General features: G+C 34.7%; 1 protein-coding gene across 2 annotated transcripts in view; it reads right to left on the reverse strand.

Annotated features, from left to right (window-relative positions):
- DIAPH2 (diaphanous related formin 2) overlaps positions 1–18,698 on the reverse strand; it is a 292,492-nt gene that overhangs the window by 109,077 nt on the left and 164,717 nt on the right. For both annotated transcript variants that reach the window (XM_026082669.1, XM_026082670.1), the window contains exon 25: positions 8,136–8,300. In XM_026082669.1, coding sequence (XP_025938454.1) covers positions 8,136–8,300 — 165 coding nt within the window. The remainder of the gene's footprint in view (positions 1–8,135; positions 8,301–18,698) is intronic.

An 18,698-nucleotide genomic window follows, 5' to 3' on the forward strand; every position in this document is an offset into this window, starting at 1 on the left:
CCTTCATCCAGGTCATTGATGAAGAAGTTGAACAAGACTGGACCCAGTACTGACCCCTGGGGGACACCGCTAGCTACAGGCCTCCAACTAGACTCTGTGCCACTGATCATAACTCTCTGAGCTCTGCCATTCAGCCAGTTCTCAATCCACCTCACTGTCCAAATGCTCAAGTGCTGTACTTATTGCTTGTGATATTCCTTGAACACAGTGAGATTATCAAGATGTACCTGAGCACAAAATCAAACCCAGACAGAGGTGACACAGAAGTACCAGGAAAAATCTAGTTAGAAGCTTGCATCTAATATTTAAATATTCTACCTAAACTTAGAAAAAAGAGTGAGCAAGAAACAGCACAGCCATTTAAAAAGCAAGGAGGACAGGATTTCTGAAGGTAAGAGGTAAAGAGGATTTCTAAGGTAAAGTGATGCAAACTTTATTTAGTTATCTCACCACACCCTTAGCTCTACTTATACTTTCAGCAAAAARGGTAGAGAAGGTTAAGGATAAAATGGAAGCACATAGAGCATACATAAACAAAAAGAAGACAATTCTGTTTCTACTATCTGCATATCTAAATAGGTTCACTATAGTGTAGCTCACTGAATTGCAATGGCTCACAAGGAACATTTGATTAGTGTGTTGGTCAGAAATGCTGTCAGTTTAATTAGCTACTTGCAATCATATGATGGACAGTTTTGCAGTTTTAAAGGTGTTACTTAAATTGTGACCTTCTAACTACACAGTACCTTTTTCTGCTATGATGTTAGCATCATAGAACAATGCCAAAAATATTTTCTCTCTCTCAAGCAAAGCTAGTCAGGTGGTGATACATGCCTAGGCCACAGAGAGTAATTAGGTATTTTACTGAAAACTTTATATATATAAAACACTTCTTGACAATACAAAGCAACAAAAAAGAAAACATCCATAAATAAGTTAGAATTTCTRGGGTAATTGTCCCTTTCTGGAAAAGTAAGGCTCACTCCCCCACAGCTTCCCAAGTATAGAAAACGTTCCAGTGCCAATCAATAGGGCTCACAAAGAAACGGAGAAAGGTCAACTACTGTATCAGCCTGCACTGCCTTCCTTACAATTTACTTTCCTCCTGTTGTTTAGGGATAATAGAATAATCACTTACGTGGAAGATTTTTTTGAAAAATAACTTGTGAGGAGAAACTGCTGGACCCAAAGGAATTTTTTGTTTTCCAGTTGTTGATATACTTTGATCAGAAGGATTAAAGATGAAACAACAACACTGACTGTTACGGATTTTTTTTTCCTTACATTCTGTACCTCTTGTCATTCAGTCTAACAACTTCTGAATGTTGGACCATGGGGAGGTGTATTTATTAAGCATTGTACCTGTTATATGCAATGAACAACTTACAGAAGGCAAATAAGTAGAAAAGATGTATGCATATATTTTTGATTTCAAATAATCAAAAAATGGCATTGTTTTCCATTCAATATATGGCACTTGTTTAATGCTTGTCACTGTCTCTAACATGAGTTTACCACCGACCAGATGCTTTCTTAACATTACAATATCTCAGTATCAGCAGTACAAGACAAACATATCAAGCTCCAAACATACACATTTTATATATACAGAATTCTCTCTGTGATCTGGGGATTTGCCATGTGATTTAATTCTCTTAAGTTCATCTTTAAAAATACTCATATATATTTCATCTGTTTCAAAAGCACTAGCTGAATTGTATGATTCTATGCAAGATATTCTTACCTGTAGTTGCAAACGAAAGGGAAAGAAAAATTGTCATTGCAAAGACAATCAGCAGTCTATTAACTCAATATTCTGGCTTTTACATTAGCAGCATGGGGAAAATRCTAGTAATGGCTGCTGTCACTCAAGACATTTTAAAAGGACTATGTTTAAATTCAAAGTGCTCACAAAATGCCAATTACCTACAATTACATATGCTGAAGTTTCCGTTAGAACACACCATATTGTAAAGCATTTGTTGTTGYTGTCAACAACAGCCTCCTCAAAGCACAAGAATAGTCGGTTGTAACACGCCGGAACCGACTAGAGGAAGCMTGTAGGCATTACCCCAACCTGAAACTGCCATATTTAATAAATATAAGCATGCTCTAGGGAATATTTGTGGATGCTATATATGACATGAGAATGAAAGAAAGGGTTATACCTGTGAACCTCTCAACAAAGTTTAAGTAATATCTTTTACTATGTAATCAAGCACATACACTTTGTTTGTGGGGGGGAAAAAAAAGTCTTTAAAAAGGTTATAGTAGTACTAACAAGCAAAAATCCGGGGGGGGCGGGAATCCCAAACACCACAAAAAAGCCCCTTATTGTGACAACTATTTTCCTGCTCTTTTAAACAGAGCAAATAAAGCCTTCTGTAACACGGCATTTGTATTCTGAAAATTTTTTTTTCTAATACTATTAATTTTTTTTATCCTCAGTCTTTTCTGATTACTCCTGAATTCCATTTGTGGTTACAGCTTTTGATAGTAAATTCCACAAATTAAAGTAGTTTCACTGTGATTTCTAAATTTGTCCTTAAACTTCAATCAAATGTCTTTTTGTTTTTGAGAAACTTCTCACAAGCATCAAAATATTGSAGGAAATCTTAACCTTTTTAGTAATTTTTTTTCTTATAAGAAATACAGGTATTGTACTATGTATTTTCTAATGCTTGCCTTAGCCTTCCTCAAATATCTGGAAAAAAATTTAATCCAGAAACAAGAATCTTTATGCCACTAAAGTCTGTAAGGTTCTATTCTGGCGAATAAAATAAGTTCGATTTAAAAAAAATAGTAATAGTTACAATCATTACTACTACTGTGCATATCTGAAGAAGTGAACTGGCTAAAGCACAAATGACGCTAAGGACAAAAAAGTGCCTCCTTAAGCTACATAAGACCTTTTTTTTTTTTTTTTAGAAGCACTAATATTTAAATTAGCATGCATCATACACACAATCCTAATTCATTTCCTTATTTAATAACTTTTTAAAAAGAGGCTTAGAAGATGAAGGACAGATAAAAATGTTAAAGACCATAGCATTAGACAGATATAATTAACTATTTAGAGCAATACATATCATTAGAATAGCTCAAYAGATAATTGTCTGCATTCTAAAAATAAAAAGTAATGCAAAAACTTAGCCCTACATTTCTAGAAACTAGGGAACATTCCTTGTGGTCTGTCTTTTCTATTTAGAATGTAAGTTTAGTAGTCCAAACCAGAACACAGAACCTGATAATTCTATCTTGATAAACTAGATTTATTTACAGAGTCTTGGTCTTCGGCTTCATCTTCAGGCCTAGAAATGCATTTTATTGCATTTTTTTAATATTAGGTAAAACATAAATATCATACAAATATCCTAGTAAGTGCTGACCATAAATCGGTTTTTAGAAACCCCAAAAGCAGAAAGGCACTCAGTCCCTGAAACACCTGGCTGATTGTGCTCTTTGTTAGCCAGAGTAACAGCAGTTTGTATCTATAATTATTTCCCCTTAACACAGAAGGCACTTTATGCTAATTAGGCAATAAGGCAATTACRTTTTGCAATGCATTAATTTGTTGAACGTATTTACACCACATGATGAGGGGTTTTGATAAGACATTATTAGAACATGACAACCTCACACCAAGGATTATGAGAACATACTTGTGCAGTTACTGTGGTCCTCAGTGACAAGGAAGTGATTTCGAAGTAAAGTCAATAGAATAAATTAATCCAAAAATGATTCATGTAGATATACAGGTTTAAATACACACAGAAATTAGATTTGYTTGGTCATAAAAGGTAATGTTTATACCTAAATTTTAAAAAGAAGGAAATTCAATTAAAACTGATTTAGTATATAAATGACATACAAAAGATGTATTACATTTGAAAAGAACTAAGAGTAGGTGCAATCTCCTGAAAACATATAAAAATACTTGCTCGAAACCAAGTCTAGCGAAAGAACAGGACTTAACTGGACTGCCTAATCTCAATTTAATCCAATGGGAAGCACTGATAAAATCATGCTGAACATCTCCACAACARCCTCTTCCTCTCCTATTAAAAAGGAAGACAAGTGGCACTGTCTGCTTTGAGTACAATCCAGTACTCAGGACACAAGTATTTTGCACTCATATATAAAGAGCCCAGAAGGATTCTGGCAAATAAAACCTGGATAAATGTGTCTCAGTGTTAATTATCAGGGTAGTTTCTACAGTTTACACCACTTTTCCATATCCAYGGAGAAATATTTGCAGAAGAATCATACACATGTACATAACATTAATCAGAGCATTATGTGCAAATTGGGAATAATAATTAACAATAGTTTGCACAAGCAGCAAGCACCTTCATTATTCTGATTGCTATAGCTAYTTCAGTGCTTGAAAACAAAATAAACTTACAAATGCTTCCTAACAGCTTCTAAACCAGTGAGAATTGTGTACCTGAAGCCTTGTTATAAGTACAAATGAGCAGTGCTTGTATTGAAGAGAAATTTATCTCAATGTAAATTAAAACTCTTCTGTGGCGAAATACACTCCCTTCCTCCCATGTCATACTACATTTACCTGCATTCTGTATTCAGTGTGCAAATATTCAAAGCCACCTGAATAGTCTAGATTTAGAAGAATGTCATTTAGGTACACACACTTTTAAATCACTAAATATTCCTGAAACAGGACCTCATTTAAATGAGGTAAATTAGCACATATTTGAAAAACAAATAAAAAATAAAAAGAATGGAACTAGGATGATTCAGGCCAAAAGAGAATCATCCTTTGAGTACAGGCATATAAGCTGCACAGAAACCCAAATCCTGACATCCTACTCTCAGCTAGTTTTTATGAAATTCAACCAAGTTAAAAACAAAACAAAACAAACCTCTCCACAGTGTACAGTCCACTTTTGCAGTCCAAGTCCTCTACTTACCCTTAAGTGCAACCATAATGTAAATGCAATCCTAGAAAGTTGCTTTGCAGAAAATGAAGTGGGGGTCCTTGTGGACAAGGTGAACATGAGACAGCAGTATGCAGCAGAGAAGGCTGAATGCATAATAGGCTATGTAAGAGTGCAGTCAGCAGGTTGAAATAAGTGATTCTTCCGCCCTATTTGGTTTTCGTGAAACCAAATCTGTGACCAGTTTTGGGATCCCCAGTACAAGACAGATACAGAAATACTGCAGTGAGTCAAACAGGTGCCACCAGGATGGTCAGGGGGCTGGAGCACATCACACACAAGGAGAGGCTAAGAGAACTGGGTTTGTTCAGCGTTAAGAAGAGAAGGCTCAGGGGAGATTTTATTGCTGTCTACAACTGTCATGCTGGGAGGGCACGGAGAAGACAGATCTAGACTCTTCTCATAGGTGCACAGTGATAGGACAGGAGACAATGAACAAAAGCTGGAATGTGGGAAATTTTATTCATTTTTTTATTTTCCAAACACAGATGTGGTCAAACACTGAAACAGGAATCCAGAGAGGCTGAGGAGTCTCCATCCTTGGAGATACTTAAAACTTGACCAGGCAAGGTCCTGTGCAACCTGCTCTGATTTGACCTGATTTGGGCAGAAAGTTGGACTAGATAACCTCTGCAGGTCCAGCCTACATAATTCCATGAGTTTAGACATGGATAGCCAGCAATATAGTGTTGATATCGTATAGAAAGTATAAAAAACAAACAGATCGTAAAATAACCTGGATTCTGCCTTTGCAGATATTGGAACTTAGATCAGAAGATGATGCATTGCATGTACGTACATTTGAAATTTTGGCACCACAAGTCTCAGTGGGAATTCTTTCATAGCCAGTGTTTTTTGTCCAAGATTTTTCTTCAGTTGCCTCTTTTTTAAGTTGTTGAAATAATGGCCATGGGTAAAGCATTATCCGTTATAACCATATATATTATAGCTATTATATTAATGGCTAAAGGAAGGAATAACCATTTATTTCTATTAAATGCAACATTAATGTAGAACATACAAAATTATTATGCCTGGAAATTCAGAGAGACTTGCCCTCTGTACAAAGATAAACAGCTAAATCTCACAGAATTCCTCTCTACTTAACAGTTATCCTTACCTCTACTAACAATCAATAAAAATGGATAACAAGTGGTAAGCTAGATTGTGTTTCTTCTCATCATCAAAATAATTATTAAGATCCAATCAGTTATACTCATGCAAAAATACAAAAATATTGATAGCATTACTGTAATCATAATATGAAAATATATACACACACACAGAGACAGAGAGAGACTGCATGATACTCCAAAGTTGAGGACTATGAGGAGAAAAGGCCCACTAGTCAACTAAAACTACATTTTATCCTATTTTATTAAGAGTAAAAAGTTCACTTTCTACTGTAAAATGAAGATCTCTAGCATAGGAGTCACTAACACCACCTTTCCTCCCCCAGCCCCTGAATTCAACACTTCACTCTTATGAAATTACTTTTCTCACTAGAAACTCATTCTAAACCTTAATCAATGACAATTTCATCTGATTCTAGAAATGTGAATCTACATAGTAGTTCATTTTCTCTTGCAGATTCACTTGGAACCCTAACACAAATATTGCATCTTTGCTCATAGCAGAGCCACAGCACTTAATATTTAATTTTTTATGTTTACCCACTGAAACCCTTAAATATCACATACTTGTTTTTCCTGCTATTACTCAGTCACTCCAAAACAATGCATGAATCTCTCATATAGTATGCCTGGAAATTCTATTATAACCATTGAAGAGCAACAGGCCCTCAAGCCAGATCTTGAGGAAGTTAAAAGGAAGAAAAATCCTTCCAACTTTGCTTAAATACTTTTATTTTCCATTCTAATATGTCTTCTAGAAAGCCTGAATATTTGCTTTCTAACTCCTATCAGCCTCATAGCAGTTTACACATAACTGAGGACAGATTTTACCCTGATATTTGGATACTGCTAATTTGAAGTCTGTTTCCATTAGTTAAATTAGAGTAGCATTATCTACTTCAAGATTGCCAAATTTAGATATCCACATTTGAAAAATTAAGCCTTTAATTTATGAAAAAGTAAACGTATTGAAATAGCTCATGACAACTATTCCTGTTCTTGACAAGTCTTCACAGTGATCTGTTGGCAGACTTACTAATTATAAAAGAATTGGTTATTTGCTCATGGAAAAAGAACAATTTCAGCTGATTTAAAATGAACAGTTAAGTATATCATAGTAAAAGCTTTCTAATAAAGTAAATTGTATACACCAAAATTAAGCTTTAAAGTTGGGCATTATTATACTGAAAGTCCTTATGGTTACTTGATAAATTCAGCCAGCTACTGGCAAAACAGAGATCTGCGAGTCATAGCAGTATGGTAAACGGCGTATGCAGTGGTATTTCAAAGTGATTTTAACATTCTCTAGAGATACAATGTGACATTCCCAGCATCTGTTTTCCCTATATACTTCCTACGGTGCAGTTGATTATGGCTCCCAGACAGCGACTAGTAAAGATGACATTAAATCCATTTAAAAACTTAGCTGCTTAAAATGAAATTCTCTTAAATTCCTTTATTAAAAAAAAAACACTGCTATCAGCCATACTGACTGACAATAGTAATATAAGCATCTACACTAGCTTCAGAAATTATATCAGAAATACAGATCTCATCATGAAAGTCTCAACCTTAGCATCACAGCGTCATTAAAGCTTGATACCAGACTAACACAATGCAAATGCAGGCATGTCGATTCAGGTTCCAATTTTAACATGTTTTTGTAATGACTTTCAGACATCACAGATTTGTTGTGCATTAACCAACAGGCAATTTTTTTTTAAACAGAGGAAAATAGTTTYCACACTATTAATCATATATATCGATCAAATTGACATTCAAGTTTGCAAGTTGCAGACTGGAAGAAGAGCTATCAGTAACGATAGTTATCAGTGACCAAAACCAAAATAAGTCTGGAGACATGCATCTAGTTTCCTGCCACAGGAACAAAACACAAAGCTAATTATAACACTAGAAATAAAGAGAGAGCAGGAGGGAATTAAAATCGGAAGAACTCAAGAAAGAAAATATATACACACACACACACAAACATATGCATATACACACACACACACACACACACTGTTTTGCAGACTTTACTCACCAAAAATAGAGTTCTGAAGTTGCTCAGATCACCAAAGAATTCTTCTATGCTTATTGCTTTGGGATCAAAGGTGAAGTATTCTCCCAAGTTTTCATACAACTTAGTCATGTTGTTGTGCATATTGGACAACTTTTCGTATTGGTCTCGAGCACTCTTAGCAAAGCTGTAGGTTTTTGTTAAGGAAAACAGTTCAAATGTAATCAATGGGAAAAATTCAAACAAGTTAAAAAACAAAACAAAACAAAACCAAAAACTCAGGAGCTAGGTTAGTGAAATTGGAAAATTTTCTAGGACTGTCCTTGCTAACAAACATGACATTTTTAGGTATTGATTTTTACATGTCTGTGAGTACAATCCAACATAAGAAGGAACACTTTTCCATTAAATGACCCATTTCTAATGGTGAAGATTCACCATTAGTAGAATATGCAACTGACTTTAAAAAATTTCAAAATATCTTGGATATTTTTCTTCTAATAAAGTGATTGATGTTTACAATCTAAGAAAAGAGAAGCTGAAAATTATCTTGCTTTGAGAATATAGCTTTGATGTTCTGTTCTGTCCAAGTGATGTCTATGTCCCTCCCATCATGAACACATATTTTATTTGTATCTAATAGCGCATAGCTACCAATCGCAAAATGATGCGGTATGCAGCGTGACTTCCCAAGGCTTTTATTACAGATGTGTGCCTTCTTCATGGACTCTTTAATGCCCAGTCACCCAGCTCAGCTCATGCCTCAGGCTTCCTGTATTGGATACACTGATTTGGGGCATTCTCTCTCCTCTTTACTTATTTATCGCCACAGAACTTGTAAAAATGGAATATCCATCCCTCTACCCCAGTTATCTAGAATTGACAAACATCTTCGAAAAATTATTAGGAGCAAAAACAGTGTGGAGCAACATAAGCCTTTCTTTCCTTAGGAAATAAGACTAAAAATGGGAAAAAAAACCCTCTTCAGAAAAAGCCGTTGTGACATAAAATAAATGTGATGGAATTCAGGCAGAAACCCAATTCTTAACACTTCCTTGATCCTGTTAGTTTATTAAAAGTCTATTTTAACTCACAAATTATATGAAATACATTACCACAGTTGAAAACCAGTTATGTCTCCTTGTATGTTTAAAATAGGTACATTATTTGGTCACAGCTGAATTTATACCAAAGCGTTAGTGGCACAAAGATGATAAAGTGATGCAAGATGCAGAGATAAGTAATCTCTCTTTTTCAAGCTGGTTTAAAAACAAATTCCTGGAAAACTTACAAGTTCTAAACCAGCAAGAAAGAGCAAATGCAACAGAACAGGAAGACAAATCTGAAGACAAATCTTATTCTCTAAAGAATGCCCAGATGTTTGTCCATTCTAGTAGAAGTAAAAAGTGGATGACAYTTGCCAACTACTAAAATGCACTGCAAAATAAAACACACAAATATCTACTACAAATGGATACTAAAAATCAACTCAAACTGCTAGTTAGAAATTCTCACCAATATGAAGTCAGAGACACAAGCAGCCAACACTTTTCTACAAGAAAGTGCTAATGATAAACATGTAATGAGCTGTTGCACAGTCGGAGATGAAACACTAAGGAAGTTTACAAGAGTGGGGGTAAGTCCCCTCGCTCTCTCATCCTGAAAGAACTACCTAAGCTGTTTTCACTTCCATGAAATTATATTGTTAAAAGGTCACAGTATATCACACATCTTTATTAGTAACTGAAGACAGCCTAGAAATGAAACAGATTGACTTCCACCCCAGCAGTCATCATTAAAACTTCGGCATAATCATTTTAAATTGAAAAATATAATTTTTCTATGTGAGAAAACTATTTTTAGAACAATTTATTTATAAATACATAAACAGTTCAAGCTACTAAGTGAAATATTGTTTTTCCTTAAGGCTAATAAGATTCAATATGCTGTTTTAATTTGTTGTGGGCTGTTTATATCCACAGAGACATAAAGCCACAAATCACTGTAAAAAACAGCTAGCACATGATTCAACTAGTTCTGTTGAAACTGAATTGTAGCTGATTAAAGTGTTGTGCTGTACATATCAAAATCCAAGAACAAAAGATACAAGTTGTTCCCTGAGCTACAAAACTCATGCAGCCTGGCTCCCTGTGGCTTTCATTCGTAATGATTTTCTTCCATGTGGATTCTCTGATACTTAATACAGCAGAGCTCGTTCTTCAAGCTTTCCCCATACTTGAGTCTCTGCCTAGTAGTGTATTTAGGATTACATAATATCTTTGAGATCCCCGTCTCTCTGCAGCCCAACAAACAACCTGGAAACCAGTGAGGGGGATGAGACATACAGAGAAATCATATAAACCTTTTATTTGGAGATTAGAGTAGAACCAAAAATGATTCTTCAGAAAATAGTTGACAAGTTGCATAAGAAAGAAAGGAAATCTAAACATTCAATACACAGCATTTCTTTGGTATTTGGATACAAAAGAATGTGGGCAAAATGGATAAATAAGATGACCAAAGAGAGAATGGAATATTTTAAACTCTACTTAATCTACTTAATCTTGCAGCAAACAAGTCAGTGCTGTAGAGACAAGGGTTTCCAAGGTCACATACAATGTGATATTACAAAGTTACTCTTTGCAACACTATATATAACTTCTTAACATCTTCATATTTATAAAATGCTAATAACTTGAAATGTTATCCTGAAATGTTCTTTAAGTTATTGCAAATATTTAGTCAATACAATAATTCCAGAGCAGGAAAGCCAGAAAATTGTCTACACCACTTGAAGAATAAGAAGCAAAAAAATATCTAAGCTATCAAAATTATGCATAATAAAAATACTTTTAATACCAACAGTTTTCATTACTATGGATTAACACTTTAATCACTGCTCCATTAACAACAGTACAAAGGTTTCATTCTTATTATTCTAAAACAAAAAAATCACAAAACTATCAAGTGCAAAGATGATTGTTAAACTAAGAGGAATAACTTTATTTTCAAGCTTGATTTTCTGTATACAAATTCAGTATATTCTTTCATAACCATAAAAAAAATTCTAAACCAACACTTCACAGTACACAGCTACATGAAAAAAAAATCTTGAAAACGTTATTCCATCTTTACTACCATACCTAGTTCCCTTGAATTTTGCTAAGTTTCCTAGAAAGTCCCACACAACCCAGAAAAATGGACTTGTATATTTGAAGATATGGAGAGCTATTTCTTTACTAAGAGCATGAAAAACACCATTGCAACAGTAATAGAACTGTATCTAATCACCACCAGCAGAACTCTGTACATATAATCCCTAGGGAAGCTTTGACATATTTATTTCAGTGGGTACTAGATAAAGGAAAGTTTATGCCCTTTAATCCATTTCCTTCTCTCATTTTAACACTACTGAAAAGGGCAATGACACAGAATCACTCAGATTTTCTAAGTGCCAAATTAGAATTTTTGATGAAGTGTCATTTCAGTTTAAAATTTACAGTTGTCTTCCAAAAGTGATCTCCTACTTCACTGGTTTCAACACTTTATCCTCAGATTAAAAAAATAATAATAATTTTGTAATACAGCAAGGTTTATTTTATGCCAAATCTCTAAAGAACTCTAATGTAAATTAAAACGCAAACAAGATGCAACAGAAGAAAACTTCATTTCTTTTAAACTACTAAGATACAGGTATGTGCAATTCTATTAACAGATATTTAGTAGTCTATTAACTTTTGCTGCCAAATTTCAGTTACCTACTAACTCTAGTTTTTGTTGTCTCTTCCTGATAAAAGAGAGGCTGAGAAACTTCTCGGCTCCTTTTTTTTTTCAATTTTTTTTTAGGATTTTGTTTATTTGTTTGCTTTTACATTTGCTGTCAAACTTAAGCTTCCGTCCAATTCTGTGGTTTCATTGACACTGATGACCATCATGAAGGGAAAAATAGTATTTAAATTCCCTAATATGTGAGGAATTCTGGAGCGAGCTTTCATCTAATTCATTCAGTGCCTTCATTTAAGAACACTAAGTATAGCATTGGTATCAGAATATAAGTAAATGTTAGTAAGACTCTATAAAGCCAGCTGTACTTACAGAAGAGATGTTTTCAGTCATTAAGTCAATGGTTAGGCAAGCAAAAGGATACAAGTGTCACATAATGGCAGAGAGAAGGAATCATCAGTTACCATCAATACTAGATTTAAATTCTGTATGTCCATATTAGGAATACTATCATGCTACTTCCATGCTATCTACTGGTCTCTTCCATGTAAATAGATAAGAAGAAGAAAGATTAGAGAAATCAAGGTTAAAGACCCCAAATCTGTTGGAGGGATAGTTACCACTTCAATCACAACATCTGCTATGAATTTCATATCAACATATAACTTGAAAAATAAAGTACTTGAATATACAAAAAACTCACTTGCCCAAAGGCAAGACCTAGCGCTGTCAGCATTTACAAAGAAAATGAAAGCCAACACTGACACTTGGCATTCACCAACAACGAACCTGGCAGAGCAGAAAGAGCACTAGGAATTTAACTATCATTACAACAAATGCACGGGTGTTGCAGTAGTTAAGGAGGTCTCTCGCCAGGGTAACACACTGCCTATCACAAATGCAGTTTCAGGGATGTCAACGGTAGGTTCRACTGTAGGTATGAAGCAGTAAAACAAACTGTTGCTGTCTTTGGTACTTCCAGAAGAACGAAGAATGCATTGAAAGACACAGAAAGGAAAGGAGTCTGCCAAAAATTTCTTAAAACTTTTGAGTAACACTTCAAAGACTGAACAGCAATTCTCTTGACAGGACCTTCCAGCTACTGCTTACAGGAAGCTGAAACAGGTGAAAGCAGCTTTCCATTGGGAGTTCTTTTCATTTAATGCTTGTTTCTCAGAAGTTTGTGCTTACACACAGAATTAGTTTAAGAAAGAGGCAGCTGGCATTATTATACAGATGGATTTACTCCTAATGGAGAGCAAAAACAAAGTGCAGGAGAAAGTAAAGGCCCACTGGGAGGAAAGGTGCAAGACATCCTCATTTTTAAATATACTCAGCCTAATGAGCAAAGAATCAGAGTACTTACCAAATTATAGAAATTAGCACTATATTTAGGAGCTAAATAATAATCAATGTAGGATTTTCTAGGAGTCTGGAAAGCAAAGCCACCTAAACTTTATTTATTTAAATATTTGATCTACCTATCCATTAAGCTCAGCTTCACTGAATGTTTCAAGGTTTGTTACTCTACTCTATGCAGTGATCCTAATACACATTACAGACAGGAACTGTTCTCGAAAGACAGCCCAGGTTCACTGAAAAAAAAGGAAACACGACTTTAGTGGAAGTCCTCTGGAGATTCATAGTAAACTTTTGCAAATCTGTCTTTGTAAGTGCCAAGGACTTGTACATGTCTAACCGTTTGCATCCACAGTGGTATGTTAGATCACACACTGCAGTTTTAGATAAAACTCTAGACAATTCTGCAATTTATATTTACAACAGGATAATTGGTAATGTATTCCTATTGCTAAAGTAATTCACTATTTTTTTAAATAATGCATCTTTGAAACATTAGTTGGGTTTCGTTTGTTTTAGGCTTCAGGCTGTTAAAGCTGCATTGAGGAGTGAAACATGTCCATGAACATGAGCTATATCATTATGCAATGATAAAGCTCCAAGCCTTCCTAATCCTAAACAGTGCAAGATTGAAAATACATATGTCAAAATGTATTCTTTCATGCTTTGCTAAATTCATAATTTGAAATAATTTATTATTCTGGTAGTTACTTCAAACTCTCGAGCACGCCTTTTACTGTTCTGATAATGACAATTTCCATCAGAATGTTCTGCGTCTCAGATAATAGAGTTTAATTATAACTGGCTTATTAAAATTTCCATGACAAATTATATGTTTGAATGTTTCTCTCCTGTCCTGAACTGAACTATATGGAGTTAATGTCAACAGTACTTCAAGTAGGAGGGAATGCAGCTGCATGCCATCATACCGCTTTATTATTCTGAAGATATATATGTGTGTGTGTGTGTGTGTGTGTGTGTGTGTGTGTGTACACACACACACACACACACACACACACACTCACTCCACCTCTTTAAAGGGATAGATACCTCTGGAATACCTCACGTACCTAATGTACCAACAGTTAATGCTTTGATAAGATCACAAGTTGGGTATAAGACGAATGGGTCAGTGTATAAATCTCACCATTATAAAACTGGTCGGTCAACTATCTTCAGTGTGTAACCTTCCATCGTAGGGAACTGCCTTTGTTGATTTTTTTTCTAACTTTTGTTTTGTAAATTCTGAATAAGTTTTTCCATCCATAAAAATTCAGTGGTTTTTTTTTGGTAAAATGTATCTTCATTTTTATCATAAATTACAGTAACCTATAACTAATTTACAGTTTTAAGAAGTCTCTTGTCTCCCCATTAATGACACTACCAAGTAAAATAATTTTCTATACATAAGACAGCGTAGTCTTGTCTTTGTATAGACATCAAGAATTTTGGTATTCTACTTAAAAACGCAAACATTAATCTAATATTAAAAGTGATAGACAATATTTAAAACTCCTGCCTTCAATAGTAAGTGTCTTCAGCTGCACTATACAGAAAATGTTTTATTAATATTGGTACTACACTAACATAATCTTTAATAAAAGTAAAACATCATCTTGCTTCCCAGCTATATGCTTTCATGTATAAAAATGGACTGCCACGGTATGCCCATGTATATTGGGCGACAATGATAACCATGGATGGATGAAGCAGAGCAAAATTTCTATAGTCCAAAGTTTTGAATCTCTGATGAGGAGGGGGTTTGTTTGGGGTGGGTTTTTTTGTTTTTTGGGTTTTTTTCTTTTAGCACTTTTGCAGGATGGATAAAATCAACTATATTCTCTTCTTAAGGATGGATACAGGTGACACCAGGCACAAGAATCAAGCCTAAGATTTATTTTACTCATTCGAACAACCTGCCAGCAGATTATAGTACTTTCTGGCAGCCATTAATTGGTAACAAATTGAAGCTGGTGATCCATCCTTTATATAAAAGGGTCTATAACTTATTGTCAGCTCAATACATATCATGTTACTGCCAACACTGTTAGAAGATTAATATTTAAATCTGCTGAAAAAAATGCCTATTTAAAAAGCTTGAAAGAAAGCACTGCCTTGTAAGTAAAACTGTTGGAGCCCAAAATGAAATGGGGGGGGGAGGGGAAGTAATTATATAGAAAGAATTATGTAAATAATCTTACAACAGCTGATTTTTTGTTTGTATGTCTTTATGATGGATTAGATTAACTGCACAAGAGTGGGATAAAAACCATTTATCACATCACTTATCATAAATGTTTCATTTTGCTAATAGGAATGTTTGGATTAGCAGGACTGCTTGCAAATTAACCCTATTCATAGGTGGTAGTTGACATCCTCAGCAGTAAGAAATTAGGAACAAAAGGAAATTAAGTGTACAGCAGAGCAGGCAAGAAATCAGAAAAGAATTAGAAGATTTCACTTCCACAGCAGAGTCTGCATTCATACCTAAAGGGACTTCAATGAAAATTCACAACCTAATTCATATGTGGCCTTCTGTATCTGCAAGGCTGAATCAAGTTTTGAGTTACATCCAAACTGAGTTTAAAACCAAAAAGAACAAGACTGGTTATTCTGTTAATACATAATTTCAATTTGAAATCTAACATCTCAAAGAAATTATTTTTTTCCCTCTTTAAGCTGGATCTACAATACAACCTCAAGATATTCAAAGAGCAATTAAAAAAAAAATTCCAGATTTACATAATTTTTACACACTGTATTGTATCCTGAATAGAGCTTTTTCTCCTCCAAGCATGCCAAAACGAAACCCAACCATGAGAACTGCTGAAGAGAAACATGAAACGCTAAGAACAAATCAGTTGCCTGAATCTTCACTGTCAGAACTATAAACATCTAATTTTTAAATTACCTTGCTGAACAGTTAATTATTTCAACATACCAGAAGGACTTTATTAATTAAAGTTGTTTTCCAATAAAAGGGATTACTCTGATCCTGAGAATTTCACAGGATGTTAGCAACTCAATATAACGAAACAGACCAAACACCTGAATTTATTTATCTGCACTAGGTTTGATTTAGCTTCCAGTCTGCAGGTAAGGCAGCTCATTGTATGACAGCATAAAAACACACACAGAGCCCCACAACCCAAACCCCGTGCTTTGAATTCATCTGTGGAAACAACGTGATCAGTCGACATCATTACCTAAAATCAAAGCCCTAGGTAGACTGCTTGTTAATCTATTGACACACACTGTTCAGAGAGTGAAACGTTTTCAGGAGTACATTTAATAACTACTAATATTAATGAAATGCACCTTTCTTATAATGATTTCCACTGAGTGTTAAAGCTTAGTAAAATATTTCAGTGGCACACACTGCACTCCACAATTTCCAGATTGTTGCCTACCAGTTCAGAGCAGGACTCTGGGTCACGGACTGGCCCAGGTAGGCTAAACAGAAGTTTTACATAGCTAGAAGAGAAAGCTTGACACAATTCTGTCACCATGTTTAACGAAAGGTGAATCGGTGTTCATAGCTTCTGATCTCTAAGCTCATTCCTAATGGAGCATTCTTCGACCCAAACTGGAGCCACACAAACAGAACTTATTAGCTGAAGACAGAAACTCATCTTTAATAACATGAACTCATTTACGCTGATAGCTCTATTTGCACATGCTATCAGTACAGAAACAGACACTAACAATTTTATTGTTCACACTAATGTCTCTCTATGACTACGCAGAATATAAAAGACAAGACTTCTGGAGCATACACTGATAATTATGAATCACAGTTATATACCTATTTTTCTCCTCCTGTAGAAAGCCGGTCTTTTTTTGAAAAAAAAAAAAAAGCAGAAAAAAAAAGCAGAAATTTTCATTACAATACACTTGATCTACCCAAATTAGAACCCAAAGAAATCAAGACACATGGAAAGAGCACCGTTTTATCTGTTTACAAAAAATAACGTCCTTGTGGGGTCTTAAAGATTCACTAATAAAACACTCATAAAATGTTCAATGTGAGAATTTGTTTCTCATTACAAAGCAAACTACCTCATCATTCTTGTCATTTGACTGGCCAGCCCAGAAAAAAAAAAGGAAATTCTCAGTTATAATACAGCAAAGGGGTCTGTTGCTCTCCCCCACCTCAATTAGACTGCATTAGTAGCTGAAGAAGTTTTTAACTATTAGAATTTTTAAATACAACTGCATTCAGTATGTACAGAGAGTATTTCAGTGTGTTTTTAAAAATGAAGCACAGAAAAATCATAACCATCTACTACAATGCTAGATGTGACCTGCTCTTTCTCCCCAAATTGCAGAATCATGCCTAACTTCGTTTGAAAACAAACTTCTCATGACCGTATTCAAACAGACCTAATTTTCTAATTAACACAGTCTCCAACTTGTCCAGAGAAAGCCATAAAACTTTCATCTTGATAAACACTAGAAAATCTGCCAATATTTACTTACTCCTTGCTCTAAGCAATCATATTACTTCCCAATTTTCACGAATTCAGACTTCTCAAGATATGAGAAAGACCATCAGCTGTTTCCATTGATTTTACATACACCAGTTTACTGTGCACAAGAGAAAGCTTACATCAACATAACTCCAATACTGCCTTTTTATTTATACTTTTGTTAATCAAGAAGTGAAGACCAGGGCTCATATCTCTAAAAGTCCCACAGGAACTCTCCAGGCAAAAAACGATAAAAGAGGGCCTATCTTATGAAATCTTTAATCAAAGGAATATAGCCCCACAGAGTGTTTCTTAAATTGGCTTATATTAGAAAAGTCTGCTTAAAGACTTAAAATGCTGATTTAAAAGTTTTTTCTGGTAGCAAGAAGAAAAATGTCTTTAAAAGCCTTCAAGTAAGTAGGAGTACTTGGTTCCTCGGACAGCAGTCATAAAAGGCAGCATTTAAAAAGCCACAGCCTAGGGAGAAGGGAAGGTCTTGGATAACTCGAATATAGAAAGTCTGGAAAACTTTAAAATTAGAGGTAGCTATTAACCTAAAAATAGCTATTTTTTCAGCGTAAGACAGTTATAACCTTAAAACATAACGGTTTTGTAAGAATTTTACCATAATTGTAATATGAATATACCCCAAAAGGTCCATACACCAAAATTGTGTCACTGCTTTTTTTTTTTTTTTTTTTTGGGAGGGGGGAATTAAAAATGTTTTTAACTGAAGAAAGATTAAAACAATTTCTAAAAGCTCTAGAACTCGTGAAAGCAAAACAAACCTTTCTGATGCATACCTTAAAGGTACTTTTAGAGGATGGCAAAATGCCATTCATGAATGTACGGTGTGGACTGTTGACTGTTTAACTTCATTTATTCTGAAATGGATGTGAGAGCAGTTAAAATTAGAGAAAAAAAAGATTACACCAGATTAATAATTAAACATATGTAACTTCATACCCAGCGTGTATGTATGTATGTATTTTGTGATCTTTCCCCAAGGTTCTTAAGGTCCTTTTTAGACCTATAG

The sequence above is a fragment of the Apteryx rowi genome, unplaced genomic scaffold (assembly GCF_003343035.1).
Source record: "Apteryx rowi isolate R43461 unplaced genomic scaffold, aptRow1 scaffold_59, whole genome shotgun sequence".
Taxonomy (NCBI): domain Eukaryota; kingdom Metazoa; phylum Chordata; class Aves; order Apterygiformes; family Apterygidae; genus Apteryx; species Apteryx rowi.